This window comes from Chanos chanos, chromosome 4 (genome assembly GCF_902362185.1).
Source record: "Chanos chanos chromosome 4, fChaCha1.1, whole genome shotgun sequence".
Lineage (NCBI taxonomy): Eukaryota > Metazoa > Chordata > Actinopteri > Gonorynchiformes > Chanidae > Chanos > Chanos chanos.
The window spans coordinates 9,594,039-9,615,183 of record NC_044498.1 but is presented as its reverse complement, the minus strand read 5'-3'; the positions used below and the strand labels follow the sequence as shown (position 1 = coordinate 9,615,183).

The following is a 21,145-nucleotide window of genomic DNA, read 5'->3' as shown; positions in this document are numbered from 1 at the left end:
ATCTCAGATGCATCTCTACTGAGAGGACAAGACAAAGACTGAAGATTACGTTTATGCTACGTCTTGATTGACTTCAGAAAAAAGACATACATTTTATCATGCCAAATTCCAACCTGCCAAAAACAACCATATATAACCTTTACAGAGGAATCATTTCACTTGCCTTTTCATCTGCTTAACTCACGTCTGTTGCACAGTGGGTTGGGTAAAGTGTGGGTACAGTGTGTTGACTTAGGATTTTTCTTTTTGTGGTGTGTGAAGTGAGTGTCCAATCAAATATGCACAGAAATGCTGCTACAATATTTACTGAGAGCTACACACAAGATTTAAGAGTACCTTAATGATGATGTGACCTAAGAATGATACTAAATGTACTATGCCTATAAAGTCTGTTTGATTTGTTAAAGAGTCATTAGAGAGACTTTAAGACTGAGCATTAAACTTTCATGGAGAGTCAAAGTGCCTTATGACAAGAAACTATGCAAATCCCTCCTGCAGTTATTGTAGCGCTGTAGTTCTGAATGGGTTAGCTGCAAACACTGTTGTTTAAGTTATGTGGCTTTTTTTGAAGATTGTTATAGTGATAGCACTGCATTCGTTCCACTGGGTTACCTCTTGACTGCAATGTCATGCCTGCATATCTCTACAGTACAAGGACAAAAACCACCGCACAGAAAACTGCAATTCAGTAGGCTATTTATTGCCAACAAGCCTGTGAACTGCTATTGTATGGCCATTTGTATGTATGTAGTAGCTTTAGCAAACTGCTTTTCTTTTGTGGAGGAGAGAATAAAAAGTAACCAATGCAATAAACGGCCAAATGTCAATGTCAGTATCATTAACGAACAAAAATAGGAAACGTGGGAACAAGTCCAGTTGGTTCAGTTTGGAACTGACTGGCTGACTGACTGACAAAGCACGCCCTTCTGAGTTTCTATAAAAGAAAAATCTGCACCAACAAACTAATAAACTCCTTAATGCAGTGTAAACAAACACAGCAAAAGTGTTGAACTTCAGATTCGCTAGCCTCTGCCTTTCACATATCAACCTGCTGCCCATAAGCTGAAGACGCTCCGTAAGATGCCACATATTATGCGACGACGCAAAGGGATACTTTGGGATAAGAGATGAAACAGCTTTTGTGTGGGAGATCAGCTGTTCCTCCACTGGGTCAGAGTGGTGTTAATGGTTTTCCACCTGAGAGCAAGGGTGTCTTCATATGTATGTTATTACAGAAGCTGTGAATTCCTGCCCTCTTGTGTTAGATGAATGTGGTCCTCCATGTTCATGCGATCAGGAAATCATACTGTCCAACCAATCCTCTAGATCCTCCTCAGTCAGTTCCTGCTTTGTTGGGTTATTTTTAGTGTTTGACCCTTGTTCCTTCACGTCCTCTTTAAACTCTTTCACCTCCTTGTCTTTCTCCTCCTCATCTCCTGTTGAAATGAGAAAAAACACACGAGGTTACTGAGGTGCCACAAAAGAACTGAAAAAAAAACCTACGAAGGGTTTGACTCAGCCTTGAATGAAAAGAACTCACGTTGTTCTGGACTGAGAGTCCCCTCTTCCATGGTGCTTGAGTTTGGTGATTCAGCTAATACCTCAGTATTAGGTTGCTGCAAATTTAGGAGGAGGTCCAGCTCTGTATCAACATCGTCCACTGGAGCATTGACTACCTGTGCCGAGGGATTTGAAGTTGTGCTGCTCTGCACTGGTTTTAATGGGCAGGAAACACCTGGGCCAGAGCTTACGCCCTTCTGTCCAGGGGTGGAAGGTTTCAACACAGCTGCTGATTTCGTGTCTGCTTTAGACAATATGGTCACTGCAGGAAGTTCAGCTGGGGTTGTCACCTGAAACGATACAGCATTTACAGTTTTTCAACATCTAGCTGGCTTCAAAGACACAACAGCAACTGACTGTATTTAGTCCGATATGTAATTTTATGAAACCAGTTCCATTAGAAAGCTGTGGCACGAGTATTACCTGAACCAGTTCAGCTTCTAAGTTTAGTCTTTGGTGTAGTGGAAGCTCCTGAAGAGACTGGGCCAGTGCAGGAAGGTCCACAAATACAGCAGACATCTGCAGAAGAGAGAGCCTACATTTGGAGTACTTACATGGTGGATATTTCTGAATTTGGTTTTGTCAGGTGTCAAAGGGTCTAAGGACGGTGAGAGCTTGTTTTCACCAGTGGAAAAAGAATATGTTGTAAGAGGGGAAGGAACTGTCTCTTTTCTTGATCTAGTTTTGGTATCTTGCAGTTGCAACTTAGTGTCTTAACAGTTCGTATTTAATATCTCAGAATTCTGACCCGATTCTTAATATCTTAATACTTTTCGAACAATTGACAGGAGTTCAGAAATCAATATTACATTGCATTAATTCGGCCATAATCCTGAGACATTAAGTCATAATTCTTACGTACAAAATTGTTGTAACTGCAGCTTTCTAAGTCGCAACTGCATGGTATATTATGTCGCAAAAACGTTACAGTTAAAAAAGAAGGTGCTAACATGCAGTACATTTTAGAACAAACCGAATACAAGATCAAAGTACAGTTCACCCACACCTGCTTTGTAGGAGTTTTTCAAATGACTAGCTCGCTGAATGTACCTGGTTGGTGGCTAAGGAGTCCGTCTCCCAGTCCTTCTCTTCAGAAAACCTGAACTGAGTGAAGGAATCCCCTAAGACAAAAGTCAAAGCAAAGTCAAGCGCAGAAACTTTATTTTAAAGTATGTAAATACTATTATATAAGAATGAATGAATAAACACGGTAAAGAACAAATAGAAAAGCATTATGAGTTCCATGTGTCACATATTCAAGATCAATTTGTGCATCTGTATACATTTTCTTCACCTTAATGATATCCTTGATCATCACTTTCCAGACAAGAGAAATGTTATTTAAGTCCCTGTTGACCAGTTCAATTAATTTGAATGTGGAGAATGCTAATATTTTTATTTTTATGCTAACAAGTCCACTGAGACCTTATTATGACAAACTGATCAAAATGGCTTGTTAAGACCCTATCCCCTGGTACTGCTCATTTCCCCGAGGTATCAATTAAAGCATTCCCATTGATTTTAAACATCCAAAACCTATCGGTGCACACATATGGAAATGCACACTGCATGGGGAGCATCATAACCCCACCTTGCACCTTTTCATTCCCATATATGATAAGTTGTAAATGTACAAGTTTGATAAACTTCCATAACAACTATGAAAAATAAGAATGTTGAGCTCAGTAGGATTTCGACAACTTTCTACAATCTTTATACGCTATAGTTCCATTTAACAGTTCTCTGCACTGGGCAGTGTCAAAAAGCACATATTCCTCTATCCTGTCTTGTTTAAGAGAATATATGTGATTGTTGCTAGCAGTCCCTCCCTGCTAAGAAGTGACAGGGGAGAGAGACAGCGGAAGAAAGGCACAGTGTGTCTGTCGCTGCCAGCTGTCCCAGTCAAGGCAAGGCAGAATGAAAGACCGCCAACCTGCTGCTCTTTTTCCTAGCTTTAAGAACAAATGGTTTTTCATTTAAGCCACATGTGCCAACTGCAGCTGGTGAAGGTGCTGATTACAGAGATCTGAGGGGGCAAGCAGATACAGGCAACCCAGAGCGAACTTTTGTATTACTAATCTGCACTATTCATCAAAGCATCAGAAAAAAAATGTTTTGTGCATTGGGCATCTAAATTCTCCAACATGGTGCAAAATGGAAAGAGAGAACAACTTGGAAGATATTTTGTGTTACTCTACGAAAGTGAGCGGAGATGGTACTATACGCGCCAAGACTGGTGTTTTGTTTGGATGTTTTGTCAGATCAAAATAGTAATTAAATAAACAAAATAACATATTAAAAAAGATGAACCAGCTGAGAAAGGAACAAGATGGAGCGCACAAATAAAGATGAGCTCATGTGACTTGGGATGAACATTAGTAACAACAGCCTTGCAAAAACATGGCAGGGTCTTGGAACTGACAGCTCAGATAAGGAAGAAATGCTGACCAATCAGGACTGTGTGTCATCACCGTGGGGACCACTGTCAACCTCCAGATTGGTGAGTGACAGGATTAGATGGAAGATGCCATCCAGGCAGTTTTAGAATATGTCTTATCGTGGCAATGAGAGTGCCATGGAAACGGCTGCCATGACGATAAAGTGTGGTCTTGTCAAAGCTCAGAGCAAAAGTAAACACTGAATCATCCCTTATAACTTCACCTGTTTCAAACGTCTCAGTACGGTACCATAAAAACAAAGGCGAAAATGGCCAAATGCAGCTACACAGCCTCTAGTAAGTCACTCTGAGGAACTGACTGTTGTACCACTTTCTGTGTCTTTAAAATGTAATACTTCGCTACTTTAGTTATGCATAAATATGACTTAATAGTGAAATCACAAGCAGAAAGTTGGTAGAGGAACATGATGGATCTCACTTTCTTTAATCAGTCTGTCATTCTCACCAAACCTTACCAAGGAATAACACTGAGAACTCTTCCTGTAAAAACAAGAGATATTATGCTGCCAGTCCTGGTTTACATAGTGCATATAGGTAATCAAACAAGTATTTGGTAATGCCAGCTTCGGCGCCAGACTCTCTCATTACCATCCCTTCATGCGAATGCATTCTAGAGCATGCCAGTACATTCCTGAACTAATAGCTCTGGGTGTATGGTGGGTTTGATGCACCTTCATCTCTAGGGGGAAAAAAAATATCACAGCCTGCTAAAAGAATAAAAGGAAAGACAATGTCAGAAGACAGCAGGAATACACCCTAAACCATAGGGAGGAGACACTAACTCCGTCTAAATCACAAGCGACTCGCGCTCTTTGTTCCACAGGGAAGCCATCAAATGAGAACATGAGCAGCTAATGGGTCAAAGTCTGTGGAAAACAAACTCAGTAACTGGTCACCATTTCACAGCACCAGAGCACACCAACCATGTGAACTCTTCCACCTGATAGAGGGCATCATTAACAGTCGGAGTAACTGTCGTGAAAGACCGTTTTACAAGACAGAGGCAGTTTAGTGTTTTGTCAGATAAGCAGTTTTTTTCCACTTTTGAATGGTATACGTGAACTGTTCGTGAAAAACAAAATGACAGAGAATTTACTCTGAACAAACAGACTGTCCCTCATTAGGAAGCAACAAGGTTCCACTTCTTTTACTCCCAATTCTATATAGCTCATTGGACTTGACTCCAGCACCTGAGGGCTGTACTATGAAGCGAGGTAATTGGCTCATGGAGGTAACTTCTCGTTAAGTTCACTCAGAGTACATAGTAAACCTCCTAATAGGAGAGCCCTATGGCTTTGTTTTGCTAGGAGAATGAAACCATAGGGCTCTTCTATTTAAAGGTTTACTACTTACTCTGAGTTAACGTAAACAGAACTTACCTCGATAAGCCAGTTACCTCGTTTTGTAGTACAGCCCCCTGGTCTCTGGCCGAGTACATAGCAAATCACACAGGTTATAACTTGGTGCTCCAAAGACATGTTGAAAACCAAAACTGCACACTGACTGTAGTCAAGATGGACTTTAAAGCAAAGACAAGACAGGTCTCTAAGTATCAGACAATTTGCTGACACTGACAGTTGACTGTGTAGATTGCTTATGTTTGCATCCTGAAACTGTGTTGCCTTATTATGATGTCACAGCACCAGGATGCAGTTCACACTGACTCCACCCTGTGAGTCAACTCTTTCGTATGGACACTGTTCAGCAATGACAATCCAATACCCCCTCTTCTGATCAGCTCCTTGGCCAACTTAGAGATGAGCAAACAGGACCACTGACTGAACAGTCTTGAGTTTGATTCCCCACAGGACAGGACAGTTATCAGTGTACTCAACAGTACTCTGTCAAGTTTTCTAACACAGCTGATGTGTGCTTGAGCAAGACATTTATCCCATAATGCTAATTGTACGCTTGGACCTCTTGGACACACTTCTCCAGACACTATACAGTATACTGCATGTACGGTTGGCCAAGGTGTAAAATGGAAAATAAATGTATGTACATTTCTGTTCACCAGAATATAGACCAGTTTCTCCAAACTACACAGTCATGGTTTCTGTATATTTGGGGCAGATATAGCTCATTACAGGAAAGCGCTAATTTGTTTTCTGTCACAGCAAGGAAAGCACTGTAGAGACCAAACCAATTAACACGGAGCAACTCTGGAACAGACAGCGCTGTCAAAATAAAATCCTCCATGCTAATTGCAATTCAAATTTCAAGCCAATGGAGCAAGACAACATAATAAGGCTACTTCTTCCCAAACACCCCAAGAAATTTGGAAATATGCCACTGAGTGACAAGGCCACAAATTACATTCACAGGTAAAAGTAAATATCTGCAGGGCATTCTTTATGTCAGTAATCTCAGCCCACAAGAGTAGAATTGTACCGACAATTTTACATTGCTAACAAAAATCAATCAAGATCAATAATGTGGGAAGGCCTTCTCTAATCAGAGGAGGAAGCAGATGCCAATTAAGCTTGGAAAAGTACAAAGCGATACTTACTCAAAATCTTTGTACAACATTAACCATTTACCTGAGACAGTAGTAAGCAAAAAACAATACAGGTGTACACTTGGCAAATGAACAGCCATGCTAATGATGAAACTTAGTTCACTTAATTAGGCTCATTTTTCGACTCACAATTTTGAATGGTGATAATACAAAAAATGATAATGGAAAATGGAAAAAAAATTGTTTAATTATTGATCACATATCCAATTCGTCTTATATAACTACACTTTAAAAACTGGACCAGAGATGCAACATATTTCCCAGAAACTATTTGCCAGCTTTATTCTTTGATCGGTTCACAGGATCTCATATTCAATATGTAAGTGAAAAACGAAAAACTCTCTTGATGATCTCTCTTGGGGAGAAAATAGATGCATTTTGTTGCTCTTGTTCAAATAAGCCAATTTACATAAATAGAGCTCTCATGTTAAACAATGAATTCTGGGAGAGGGAGAGAGAGAGAGAGAGAGAGAGAGAAAGAGAGAGAGAGAGAGATGAAAAGCAAGAGATGAAAGCGCGTTGTGCAACTCTACTATCGGATTACCAAGTCTTGTGTGGTCAGCATGTTTCACAGATGAAAAAATCAAATCGCATTTTCATCAAGCTATTACATTTACAAACCAACACACATCATCCACAGGTTAAGCAGTGCGTAAGGTCTGTGGTCTTCTGTTTTGTGAAGCTAATTTGTAACGTCGTTGGCTGTGAGGAAGCGCATAGCAGCTCGTCCTGAAACCCACATGTGTTTCCTCAGCATGTAAGAGGGATACCTAAGAGGTTAATCAAGCCTCAATCAGTGAGATGTCCATATCAGCTTAAGTCTCACAACAGTGGGATCCTAAATGAGATTGACCATCATACACAGCTGGGGCTCCTCTTTAATATGGGAAAGAGTGCGTTGGCCAAGCGCTGATTCCACATCAATCAACCGAGCTTTGCTTGTCTTTGTAAACAGATCAATAACATTCATGGATGGAGAAGCATGATAGAAAAAAAACACACACACACACACACATTAAAAAGTGTTGGTGTTTACTTTTGTTTATTTAATTTATTTTAACGAGTAATTTGTGTCATCTCCTGATTTTCCAAATCAGCGCTTGAGAGAAAAAGTTAACCACGCCAAGCGCAAAGACATTACGGGACGAATAAATGCCTGGAACTCTAAATAGAGGAGACAGGTAGCTGTCAATGATACAGGCCACTGAAACGCGATAATGGCTCCGGACACTAACACTTTTGGACACAATGACATTCAAATGACTTTCATTGACTGGACCTACGCTGCAACCAGCTATTTGATTTCCGCCCTGTATGAAACACAGCAGGCAACTGACTTCTGTGGTTAATGCAGTAACTTCCAATGACAGAGAACGTGCAAGGGACGTCTCCAAAAGTCTGCCCGAAACACTGTGACAGAAATCCATGCACCAGATGGATGGAAACATGAAAAAAGTGTCCAAAAAGTAAATTAATTGTAATTTTCTGATGTCCAAGCATTTGTTTTTAATTAGCCTCTCATCTGTTATGGTAGGTCGCAGTGTACATAAGAAACGTGTGCATACACACATACACACACACACACACACACGCACAGACTGGGGTGAGATTTAATGAGCACTTCAGTTCATGCCAAACATCACCCCACAATGTCATGGAAACCATCCTTGTCAGTTTTTAGTTCCATGCCAGAGGGCTTTGTGTTAATGTGTTACGGTTTATTATATTTGTTCCTTATCCTCATTAACTCATCCCTCTATCATTACAGTAAACACACTGACCGTTAGTCCAATGAAATGACAAATTATTACCCAAATGTTGGGTCCACTGGTAGTGAATAAACAACACACACACACACACACGTGTGTGCACACGCACGCACATGCACGCACGCGTATGGGCACACGCACACACGCGCTCACACGCCTCCTAAACTTGTAACAGACACAATAGACACATGGTGGATGATAACGAAAATCCTTTTTACATTACAGCAAATTTTAGTTCGAAACACACATTTCTGTAGATCTTACCTGCAAATTGTTAGTGCAAAGGAGTTGAGATGAGAGCAGCTGAGACTTCTCTCTCTCTCTCCTTGCAACTCAACAACACTGACAGCACAAAGGAATCTTTGGAAAATCCTTCAGATCTTACGGTCATAACATTAAATGACAAGCAAACTGTAAACAGACTGCTCAAGCCAGTTTCTATGCCTAACATTTCCAACCAGCATGAAACTGCACATGTGATGCTGAACTCACAGAACCACTTCACACTCCACAATCACTAAACAGTTAAGCTACTTTTCTGGTCCTTTTAGTTAATAGACTATAAACAACAAAGTGTTGAAATCAACCTTGAAACACTAACGGACATATACTATCCTACAACTTCCCAAAACCCCCATAAAAAGTCATTTGAATTGCACAATAAACCCGTTCAAGCAGAAAAGCACTCATACTAGGGAGAGAAAAGGAGGATTATTAGCGACTGATGAACAAAGCCAGAAGTAGTACACATGAGATCGGAATGCTCGGACAGAAATCAAAGATCTTTGCTCCGCGTTCAAAATCAATAGTGCACGGATAGAATCCAATTTAGAGTGTAATGAGAGTGGAACCATCCCTGGAGATGACACATTGGTATATGTGAATGGCTCTAATTACCTTCCCCAATTACTGGTAGTGTGTGTGTGTGTGTGTGTGTGTGTGTGTGTGTGTGTATGCGTGCACATCTGCTGGGGAGGTAAAGAAGGCTAAAATGACACATGACACTTCACATTCAAAGTAAAGTGGGAAAAACACCCCAATATATTCTCTAATAATAGGTGTCTGCACAGATTTCAAAAACTTCCCATTGGCAGCTATTCCAATGGCAAACCAGAGAGACTGATTTGCTCTTGCATTGGTACATTAGAAGATATAACCCCTAGCAGAGCAGTAACAGCAAAAAAAGTTCTTTTTTTATTAACTGGTCAACATGGTAGACAGTGTTGAGCAAAGTTCAACCATGAGTATTCTGGATACTCTTTGTACACTTTTCATTCAATTTGGATCCAGAGTCAAGCGAAATAATCCACATTCTCAGGACTACAAAAAAGCAAAAACCCTACGATAAATCTGCTAGCTTTGTGCACCTAGACTGTTCCAATCTCTAAGGAGACTGTGTTATTGTCAGAGCCCTTGATTACTGCTTCTGGATATACCCTGGTTTGTTTTTAAAGCTATTATTGGGTAAATGAATAAGTGTATAAAGAAGCAATGAGAGCAAGGGGTCATAAATCTATAGTTTCTTCGACTCGTCCGCGCGTAGAATCGATGCGCTTGTGGCACCTGTCAAACACAGTGATGCCGTTGTTGCTCGTTCCTACAGTTTAAGGGTTATCATCAATCTTGGTTTCCCAGAAAATCTGAACATACTCAAATGCTGCTCGGAGATCGGAGCGGCGGGGTTAGGTAACGCCTGACCTCGCGGATGCATAATTGGGCCTGTGACATATAATTGGTGAGGATATTGAGCGATAAAAATCAGTTAAATTCAAAGCATTACTGCCTGTAATTACAGAGCTGTCAGACAGAACCCTCTGAGAATGTCATAGGTAAGGCTAAAAGTGGGTTGCAGGTGAACAGAGCAACAAATTAGATCTTTTCAGGTTCATTAGCATTACGGTAATTAAAAACATTACTACCAACAGTTCCCCTGGGGGCAAGCCTGGGACCTCTTTAAACCACTGTGAGGACTCATTTTTCATGTCCATTATGTTAATAATAAAGAAGCACGGGATAGAATTGGTTCACAGAGCTTATAAGCATCTTTAACTGTTCATGGCAACATATTTCATCACTGCTGAAACATACAAATCACTCACTACACCTTAAGGATCTCAAAGTACAACAGGAGTGCAGTGCAGTCGGATACTCAGTGGGTCTAACGCAGTGTCAAAAATTTGGAAGGCAAGCAAGAGATCAGATTGTTGGGAATAGACATGTACTAAAAAGAAGCCCATTGAAGGTATCAAGCGTTTGTGTCTAGAGAGCAGTTTAATGGGCCATCAACCTAGTAGTTCTGGCTCGTACCTTTCATTAGAGCACGGTAAACAGTACTTGTGAGGGGGTGGATGGAAGCCTGCATCCCAATTATCCCTACTGAGCCTGAGAGTCACATACGAGAACAGAATGATGTGCTTTGGCGAGAGGGAGAAAGGGACAGCAATTACAAATAGGTGTGTTTACACAATGGCTGAGCCATAAGTTGCTACTGGATTTCTGTACATGCACAATGTTCTACCATCACAAATTACCCTAGCCGCTTTGAAATACGAGTTGATCGGTGCAGGGATGCATTAACGAATCCATTTTCCTGTGGGAGATCGAAACGGGCATTTTGGTCGCGCCGTCTTTATCGGTTATCCTAAAATAACCTGAGTGTGTAGAGTATGTTAACAACCTATTAAAACATTTCTGAAACTTCCATTATATTCCTTTATATCCCAGGGGGTGCGTGGACGTTCTCGATAGTCACCTGGGGGAAGGGGAACATGGACAGCTGTCATAGAGAAAAGTGCTGTCTGACCGGTGTTTGTGACAAGTACCCAGCTGGTGAGACAGACAGAAACAGGAACACTGCCTGAAGGCAGGAGAGTGGGAGAACTGGGTCCACCACAGGTCTCCCTTCCACCAGCAGTCACGCTCGCTTACCTTCTCCGCAGTACATATGAAAGCAAAAGGCATGGCAGATACCCAGATAATGCAGCCAACGCCACCTGAACACAGGCAACAGTATGTTTGTTTCCCATTGCAGAAAACCCCTGAGGTGATGCTTGTGGGATACACAGAAAGTAGCTGAATCATATCTGCCACTTGTCCTAGGCCAGAAGGATATAACCTGTTATGATGTAGAAACTAAGCTGATGTCCACACACAGCAAAGCCTTCCACATATATCTATGTCTTTTCATATCGCTCCCTGGAGATACATAATAGGCCTCATATCCTCCATTATGATCCAATTATAATGAATAAAATTTCAGGGCCTGGAAATCTTGGCCATCAGGGCAATGTCTTACACAAGCCATTTCCTGTTAACTTGTCTATCCCAACTCGATAGAAGGAGCTGCTTCTGTACCAACGTCCTCATAACGTCATTGAGTGGGCTTATCGATGTCTACGTGATGATTCAATGGGGAGCATGGAATGAAAATTCGTCACCATGGCAGTACGCATGACGAACGGCGCTGCCCATTAGAAGGCCACTTGTGTGACACTAATATACCTGTATTAGCAAGGAGAACACACACTAAAAGCAGATAAAAAGGAAAGAGATAGAGTCTGTGTGTGTGTGTGTGTGGCTTTAGAGAATTCTCAACACTTTTTTGTTTGCATAGTCGGTTAATTGTATGGTCAATTCATCTGAACTTTCCGCTATTGATCCATCTAACCTGCTCCTCCTTTGGCAGTTAATGATCTGTTAACAATGATGTAATTCTGATGGAACAACAAGAATCATTTACATTTAGTCAGTAAAAGTACAATTATAAGGGACAGGTTTTGCTTTCCACATTACGCAGCACATGACATCTTCACTCTACACTCTGTGAGGTAGACAGACTAGGCAAAAAGGCTTGACAAGGCAAAAACAACTATTGTATAACTACAATACCAATTACTATAACAACTATTCTAGAAACAGTTCCTCTAGAATAGCTATTCTAGAAAACAGTGATAGGAGGAGCTAAAACTAACTCTGGCATAATGGGGTCAGATCTACTAAAGACTACCTTAATCTGTGTTATAAAATAGATGCATTTTTGTGAAGCCGAGCAGAACATCATGTCGTGAAGACCGTATCAGTGTGTGGCTTGAACATTTTGACCAAATCTATTTTTATATTAACCCACATTAATTTTGTCACTTGTAAGACAACTGTTTTGAAGAGTACTTTTTGTTCCCCGTTACCAGGCAACAGTACCTTTATAAGAATGCATATGGACATTTTTCCTGGGCGTAAATGCTTTAGTTTACCATGTATTTAAATCAATGCATCGTAATTAATAAGATTCTTCATCTCATTTAAGTCTTGGCCTGTTTGATAACCATCTAAACTGCCTCAGCAGACCCATTGCATAATTGCACTAATACACTTGAGGCTGTGCATTACTGCAATTATTGACACTTTGTGGTACCTAGCGACAACATCACATTATATCAGTAAATGCAGTAAAATACATCCTCAGGTGTATTATAGCTTCATGAACACATCCCCATTTAAAGTATAGGTTATGCCCCTGACCAAAGGGATCCCATGCCTATTGGGACCTTGTCTCCAATGTTTTCTGAGCAAAGCAGCCGCAGCTGGAGAAGAGAGTGACCAGTGTAAGAAATGATTAATGACCTTTATGTCCTAAATGTCTGTTTTCAGAGAGTATTTACGATGGGCAAAAAGGGAAACAACTATGCTGATGCTCACTGAAGAGCAGCTGATATCCGCACAGGATGTGGGATTTCTACGGCACAGGTGGATTGAAGCACCGCACGTGAGTCAGCTTGTGCAAATCGTTCTCTGTTCTCGGTGTGCTCCCCACTGGACGCACGATCGCAAAACACAAGGCACTTTTATCTCTGCCGACCAGACTGAGTTGAGGAAAGGACAAAAGAATTAAACTGACCACTGAGCACTTCACTGGGGTTATCCTGATAGACTCTACTCAGCCGAAGCTGTTCAAACACGCAACAGGCAGCAATCAGAAATGATAAACACACACACACAGTCACTCCTGTCTGCTCAGAGTCAAGTTGGTTCTCTGTGGCACATAAGAGTAATTAACGCGCTAGTTATTTATCACAGAGTGTCATCTTGTCATACACCCCCGCAAAGACACTCACACACACACACGCGCGCACACACGCATGCGTGCACATCTTCTTACCCCTCAGTCCCTCACTCCACCCTCTCCACATGCTCACCAGCCTGAAACATGACAAGCCGTCCAGCCCTGTGAGATTCTCAGTTGATGCTGGCTACATCTGTGTTTGTCAGTGTAGCCACAGGCAGCGCATATGCACGCACACACACGCACACACAGACACACACACACCCCCACACACACACACGCGCGCGCACGCACACACACACACAAAGCAGTAGGAGCAGAAAGAAATGCTGGTCTCTCATGATCTCCCACTTTCAAACTGCCAGCACTAACTTCTGAGTGTTAGTCAGATCACGCACAGTGAACTGTAAGAAGTTCTGCTCTCCTGAAAGCTCGTATCCAGCTCTCTCTCTCTTGACCTGGACCTGTCTTTGCCCTGGACCTGGAGCAGTGGACAAGGCTACTGTTGCCAGGAGATAGGACTGAACAGACCAAATGAAGCATGGGGATGTAATATTGGATGAAGGAACAAGTCAAGGTGCTATTACGGCTCTTGACTACACATGACCAAGCTGAGCTAACAGGACCGCCGTACTTAACCGGAGGACTAAACATGACGGACGGAAATGGACAGCCCGTCAGCTGAGACTGCAGCTGGAGGGATGATACAGGTGGGTCTGTTCTATTTGAATTCATCATTAAATTAGGACAGGAAGGTTTTTTTTTAGGGAGTCCTTTTTTTTTTTCTGTGCACATTTATGTTGGTCTTACAGAAACTAGACTAGCCTGATACATCAGTACATCATATAGCTGTAAGTTTTTGCGGAAAAAACAGAGACACACTGGGTCAGTGCTGATGGCTTTTATGATTACATTTACCCAAATATCAAAGAGACTGATTTTTTCCAATTTTTTGGAATTGTTTTGAGTGATCTGTTTTTTTTTTAAATGCAAGAACAATTTTTTGACTCTTTGCATCATGATGGTACGCTATACTACACACATGCCAGTGAAAGATTTTCCTCTCAAAGCACAGTATGTATAGGGCACAATAAGCCAGTAATTTAGAAAATTATACGTCAGAGTTATCTGTGCTTCATTTACAACACTAGTACAATAATATCTCTACAGTCAAAGGTATGCATGAATTAAGCATTGTTAATAGAAAGGAGTTTAGATTACAACTAAAAAATAAAACCACAAAAGTGCCTGAAAATGTGACTTTCACATCACATTCAATATTTTATAACATAACATTGCCAGTAGACTTTTATTAATAAGCTAAAATCAGAACAGTATGATCATGTTTTAAGTCAGATACTCCAATGGAGTACCACCAATATCAAATGGATTTAATAAGAACAAAAAAAAAGGGGGGGGGGGTCCCAGTGAACAACACTGAGTAACTTCTCTGTGGGGCTAAAGAGATGACACAGCCAAGTAAAACGTAACTGGCTGAGAAGTTTCAGTCTAACAGGAGATAATACTAATATTTTCAGTCCAATTCACCTTCCCAATCCACCGTTAACCGCACCTAAAAGCAAACAGGCGCCTTTGGAAATCCTGCACGTGTATAAGTGGAAACTGTTTGAGCTTTGAATGGATTCTGTTTGAAATAAAAAAAATGACTTTCTTTTTCTTTTCTTTTGTTTTTTACCGGAATAAGCCGCACACTGCTTTTACACAGACGTGTGGGTGTCGGAGCTGTTGAGTAGCACTAAATAGCCACCGTCATTAAGCGTGTCCATTGTCCTGTCTGTGCGCAGCCCTAGCAACAAGACCACCATTACAACAACACAGATCCAGATAAAACACACGCAAGAATTTTCATGGAAATGTTTTGCCCTCAACATCAAACGATGACAATTTTCCTCCGCAAACCCCCTCCCCCTCCACCCCCTACCCGCCCTCCTGCCGCCATGTCCAGTTTGCGTTTCAGGTGATTTAATGACCAATTAAGGATAACAATACAGGTTGTAAAGACTTCAACAATACGCCAGACTGCCTTTCATTCTCTTCCTAGAGCTGAGACTTAAGTAGGAGCTATTAAGACCATACATCAGGACATGGGCTGACACGGTTTCATTAAAGACCTACTGATAAGATCAACACCAAGCACTTCCTAGTGAGCAGGCAGAATACTGAGAACAGACTGTGTGTCTTCAGCTCATACATTCACTTAGCCTACAGCAGCACATCCTTTCTGACAATGAGGGAGGGGGGAAAAAAAAAAAAAAGTTGTCAGTGTCGTTCTTTTGAAGAGCCTGTTTTTTTTTTTAAGTAGGCTGGAGGGGGAGTGAGAGAGAGACAGAGTGTGTGTGTGTGTGTGTGTGTGTGTGTTGGGATAAAATGCACTTGATTGTACACCTGTTCTCTTCATGTTTGGTTATGCAGACATCACAGAAAATGCAGAGTTACGCTTCAATCACGAAGGGAGAGCTGCAGACTAAACAAGAAAATGCTGTGAACTAAAGAGCAGTGTTTTCTTAAATCAGTTTATACTTCAGGAGATCTTCACTGATTTGTATCCAAAAAAAAAACCCCTCTCAAATCAGACAAATGTAAGTCATTATCACTTTCTTTGGGCTGATATACTAGTGAAGTTTAAGGATTCTGGAGTACAGCATAAGAGAGCTCTGTTAATATCCACTGATTCGCAAAGTGTAATTAATTACCCCACTCAGCTCAACCCAGTGCACATATGCATATATGCTCAAACAGACAGACAGACAGATACATATATAGAAAGGCAGACAGACAGACGCATTACAGATGGATGGAGAGCACAGGTCAGAGAGATAACTGGGTGACAGTATTAATGCTCGAATAGGTTGCTGCCATATTCTCTTGTCTTATTGATTCTCTGATGTATATACCCGCAACATTCCAATGACATAGCGTAATCGAAAGAGAACGTTATATCAAAAGAGCATGTGCACATGCTCAAAACTACATTCCTAACAGTGGCCTTTTATAATGCGCTTGACTAGTGGGTACACAGGAGACATCAATCCGTCGACAGATTACAGCAGTAGTAGCAAACCTTCCTTTTGGACACTTTTATTCCAGCTTTGATCCAGTGTTTATGGCTTTCCTTTGGAGGGGCTCTGCAGAATCACAACTAATTAATTGCATTGAGGGGTCTGAACTGAACTGAGTTGAGTTGAATTGTGTGGAACTGAAGCAAAAGCCTCCATGTGCAGGTTTTTCAGAAATGTGACTGTTTGATCAGCTACTAAAGCCTTCCATGTTTCTGAATGTTCTATCTGAAGAACCCTGGTGTGTCTCAGTGAAGACACTGAAGAGAGGTGTTTTTCCATTGTAGTCTATCCAAAAGTAAAGGACAGGCAAACTCAAAAGTTTGTGTCCATCACATAGACTAACCTATGACTTTCTCAATATCTTGCTGTAGCGCGTTTTTACATACAGTCCTCTTGAAAAGATCCAAATTCATTTGTCATTCAAGTGAACCAAAAGTTTCACAATTTTATTTTGAAGATCATTGCAAGATTATCCTAAAGTGGTCCTGTAACTGAGCAAACTGGGGTGGTTTAAAACACAAGAAATTACAACACACCAAACTCTGATCTCTCTGGTTTGATTCATAGGCTTCCCAGAATAACGTCAGATGAACACCAGATTGAATGAACGGAGAGTTTAGAGTCTCATATACACAAGGTCTGTTACTTATGTAAAAAAAAACTGTGATTTGTATTAGTTTATGTATGTCATTTTATGAAGCTTACAATGACAAACAAACAGCACTATGTGATATTGAGAAATTAACAAGAGGAGGCGAGAGAGAGAGTTCTATAACCTGCTAATTGTCAGAAAAACGAGTGGAAATTTGCAGACCGAAATGAGATGATATTCACTTATATCGCCATCCATATTACATGTGCAAGTTAACGTGACGTGAATGTAGGTTCCCAGATCATGTCCAACTACACTACAAGAGCGGGCTGAAATATTGTCTAATGACAGACTACTAGGCACAATGCAGAGAAACTAAGTTTGATAATGCTTTTAAAACTGTACCTGACTTTAGAAACTTTGGGTGCCGAGGCCTGAGATACAAAGATCAGCAATAAAAAACTCGCATCAATCTGACCTCATGTTCCTAAACTTGGCAGTCTCGTCGCTGAATACTTGAAACCCTAAAATCACTCTAAAGCACTCCAAGGACCCACTATATCCTCTCTCTGGTACCTGACAGAGAGAGCGAGAAAAACAGACAGAGAGACAGACAGAGAGGGAGAGGGAGAGGGAGAGAGAGAGAGAGGGAGAGAGAGAGAGAGAGAAGGGAGAGACAGGGAAATCCTGCGAGGAGCAATTCCTGGTTTCATGGATACCCTAATTGCCCAGAATAACAGTAACGCATTACGCCTACGTTCAATTAAGTACACTTAGCAAAGCGATGAATTCACGCCTCTGGGGATGACTAATCATTAGTGTGGGCAAAACATGCAGAGAATACAGACAGAAACAAAACAAATCAAAGCTTGGTCTGTGGAGAGGAAAGAAATGCCAGCGACATCTGAACTACGACCTCCCCACGAGAGTCAAGGCTCGTATTTCAAAAGCGGTCAGTTCTAATGCAAACAGAGTAAGGATCATTCAAAATATGAAAATGATATGCTAATTAGGTGATGAGAAATGGCAACGGGGAACGGGTAGCCGAAGGATGTGTGTCAGTTTCATGTGAAACAAGATAACGTTAAAAACTCAAGACTTGACCTAACTGGTCATTTTAAGCTTTCCCACAGCGCTACACATTTTACAGGATCACTCTTTACTTAAATATCTGATATACCTTGATTCCCTCCATTAAAGTTTTGTATATTAGTCACTTGCAGGGGTCAATTAACTGCATCCAGCACCGTAAGTCTACAGATCTGCAGAGTAGAATTGGACAGAAAAGGACTGGATAAGATGGCTGTCAGCTGGCAAGCTCTTATGGGTAAAACCTCAGGGCAGGCAGCAGTCCTATCTCTCAAAATGCCACATTCTCAAAAATAGATTTATCTCACAGATACCACCATGTCTGTCAAAGAAGCAAGTTAGGAAAATGAGAGCCAAATCCAGCTCAAACCTCCCCTGGGAGAGAGAGCAGCAAAATCAAATTGGCAGCTTAACAGGATTTAGTTTCATCAAATTCACAAAAACTAAAGCCTGAACACTTTTTTAGAGACAGACGAAAAAAAAAAAATTGGGGGAAGTTTTGTTTAACACTGTAACAAAAAAAAGTGGAGGTTTAAAAGCATTGTTGGTTGAATTTACTAAATATTTGGAATAGGTAAAATACTGAAAATTACTAACAAAAATTATCATAAACCATTCTTTAATAGCTGAGTTTCTAAAACGATGCGAGAGATTGCTTGGTGTCAGAACTGACCACAGCTGTGTCACAGAGATGGCAATATTATTTAACGTGTCGGGGGAAAAAGTATTAAAAATCATGGCAGCATATACTTAACCAGGAGGATCAGGGAAGAGGAGCAGCAGTCACATGCAGAAGTGTACACACAGCCACACACAGTCATTTAACTCTAATTATGACAAATAGCTACAATTATGTTGTCATTATTACAGATAACATTTAGATTCTGTTGTGCTTTCGATGGAGAAGCAGCCGGTGTCGTACAATTTGGCAATTTATTTTTTTTAATATTTACAATGGGAAAATTATGACATAGAAATCATAAACGAAAAGCTAGTAGCTGAAGAAGTTGTTCACAGCAGAAGCAAATTAAATCATAGAAATATGTTTGAGTTTGGCAACACATGCAATAGGGGAAGACTACAGGAATTCTCAAAAAGGTTCTTATGAGAAAAAAAAACCCAAATTTTATTTTATTTTCACCATATGAGTAATACAGTTATGCTTCAGCAACTACACTGAAACACGCCCACAAAAATCTCATAATCTGAGATATCTGAAGATTGGAGGACATATGGTATAATTAGGGAAACAGATTTCAGGTTTGATTCTTAAGCACAGCAGGAGGAACTGAACGATGTGCTGGACAGCCGAGAATGGACAGAAGGCGCAAGTAGCACTGACTTCCCTTTAGATGTATGACACCTCTGGGACTCAAACAGCTTTATTTAAGTGACTTTGGATAAGATCGTGAGTTAAACACACATGTAATCATTACTAACTACAAACAATCATTTAACAAAGATGCAAATATTCTCTGTGCCCTAAGCCAAATATTCTCTGTGCCCTGAGCCCCTCTGACGTCACGAAGAATCAGTGTTTAATACAGACATTAGTAGAGAAGACAAAAAAAAAGCCCCGAAAAAGCACCAAAATGATGTTACCTTTCTTTTCTGATAAGTTCATATTGCTTTGAAAGCTATAGGACAGACAGTTATGACCCAATGACAGTCCATAGGTCTTACCTGCAGAGCTAAGAAGCACATGATAGTCTGTTCCCCGCTGTGTGGGAACATCCTCATTCTGCTCCTCTTTTTCTGATGCCTCATAACGGTCCCAGTTAGACTCCAGTTTTCGTCTGGGGAACATATCTGGCACCTCATCTTCAAAGTGCTCCTTGTTTTCATCATTTTCCTCCGGGCCCTTAAAAAAAAAAATTACCGTTTAGCATTAAATCAATTACAGTATTTAAGTCTAGGTTGAGTTATTTATGCTTTATCACATTTACAAAGTTCAACTGTGATGAAAAAAATATTTAAATATTAGTTCAGGGTCAATATAATGAAACTGAAATATGTCTTTGACCCATTCAGCTTTTGAGTTTGAAAGAATGGGCCTATAAAAAAAAAAAACATACTATCAACAGTACGCATTATCTGACACATAAAAACAATGTTGAGGCTCAGTGGTTCGCTCTCTGGTTCAAATATGGTCTTGCGCACTGTGCACCTCATAAAGATGCTTCTGCAATTCAGAATGCTGCTATTTCTCCTTCGATTTTCAATGCAACGAAACCGTCAGAATATAGTTCATCTAGGGTGCAACATCATGGAGAGGTTTTCAGTGGACTTGAAACAGCATTCAGTTATTTATATACGATTGCTCCATCTCAGATAATATCTGCATGCAATATTTCAGTAATATGTGACAGCACAGTGAGTTGGCGAGGCGCAGCCTACTGATGACACATCAAGCTGAACCGCAGCTGGAATTGCAAGCGGTGGGCTGCAGTGAACGTCACATAAAATATGGGATTTTGTATGCAAAATAATTTTAATAAGGAAAAAAATCTAGACTGTGTAACTGCACTTAACGTTATCATTTTGCTGTGATTAAAGAGGTGTAATTCCTTTATCCAAAATAACTTTTATCCTGCATCACTCACTCGGCGAAAGTCTGCAGGCGGTCCTCCGCGACCTCTCCCCCGATAATGATCTCGTTTGCCCCTTCCACGGTGATGACCACCTCTCCCTCGACCTCGGTGTTCACCCGAGCTGCCAGCCTCACTGCCTCCACCTCTTCTGAAATGCCCACCACGGCCCCTGTGCTGCGTACCTTCCATGTGTTTCTCACTAACGCACGCCGGACCAGTTAACGTGTAACACCACAGGAGAGCTGTTGTTACACTTATTACTGTCCCCTGCGTAATACAACGTTCCACCAACTTATTTACCAATAGCCTAAGAAACTATATTGCAAGTGCATTGTAATATCTCTGTGTTATATGAATGACTGGACGAATGAGGGAGAGAAATCATTAATTAGAAAATATGAAACACTTAATAAATTTACAAACCAATTA

General features: G+C 40.8%; 1 protein-coding gene across 1 annotated transcript; it reads right to left on the bottom strand.

The window, feature by feature from the left end:
- Positions 1–932: 932 nt before the first annotated feature.
- On the bottom strand, positions 933–20,905 carry aven (apoptosis, caspase activation inhibitor). The gene is made up of 6 exons (XM_030772668.1): positions 20,729–20,905; positions 19,809–19,986; positions 2,611–2,681; positions 1,984–2,079; positions 1,541–1,850; positions 933–1,436 (listed from the first exon to the last, which is right to left on the bottom strand). The coding sequence occupies exons 1-6, from the start codon at positions 20,903–20,905 to the stop codon at positions 1,294–1,296; spliced, it is 975 nt and encodes a 324-aa protein (XP_030628528.1). The 3' UTR covers positions 933–1,293.
- Positions 20,906–21,145: the final 240 nt, after the last annotated feature.

Coding starts and splice junctions, on each gene's coding strand:
- aven (XM_030772668.1), bottom strand. CDS start 20,905: ATGGAAGGTACGCAGCACAGGGGCCGTGGTGGGCATTTCAGAAGAGGT. Junction 2,682..19,808: donor TGTGCTTCTTAGCTCTGCAG/GTAAGACCTATG, acceptor CTTTTGTCTTAG/GGGATTCCTTCACTCAGTTC. Junction 2,080..2,610: donor ACTCCTTAGCCACCAACCAG/GTACATTCAGCG, acceptor TCTCTTCTGCAG/ATGTCTGCTGTATTTGTGGA.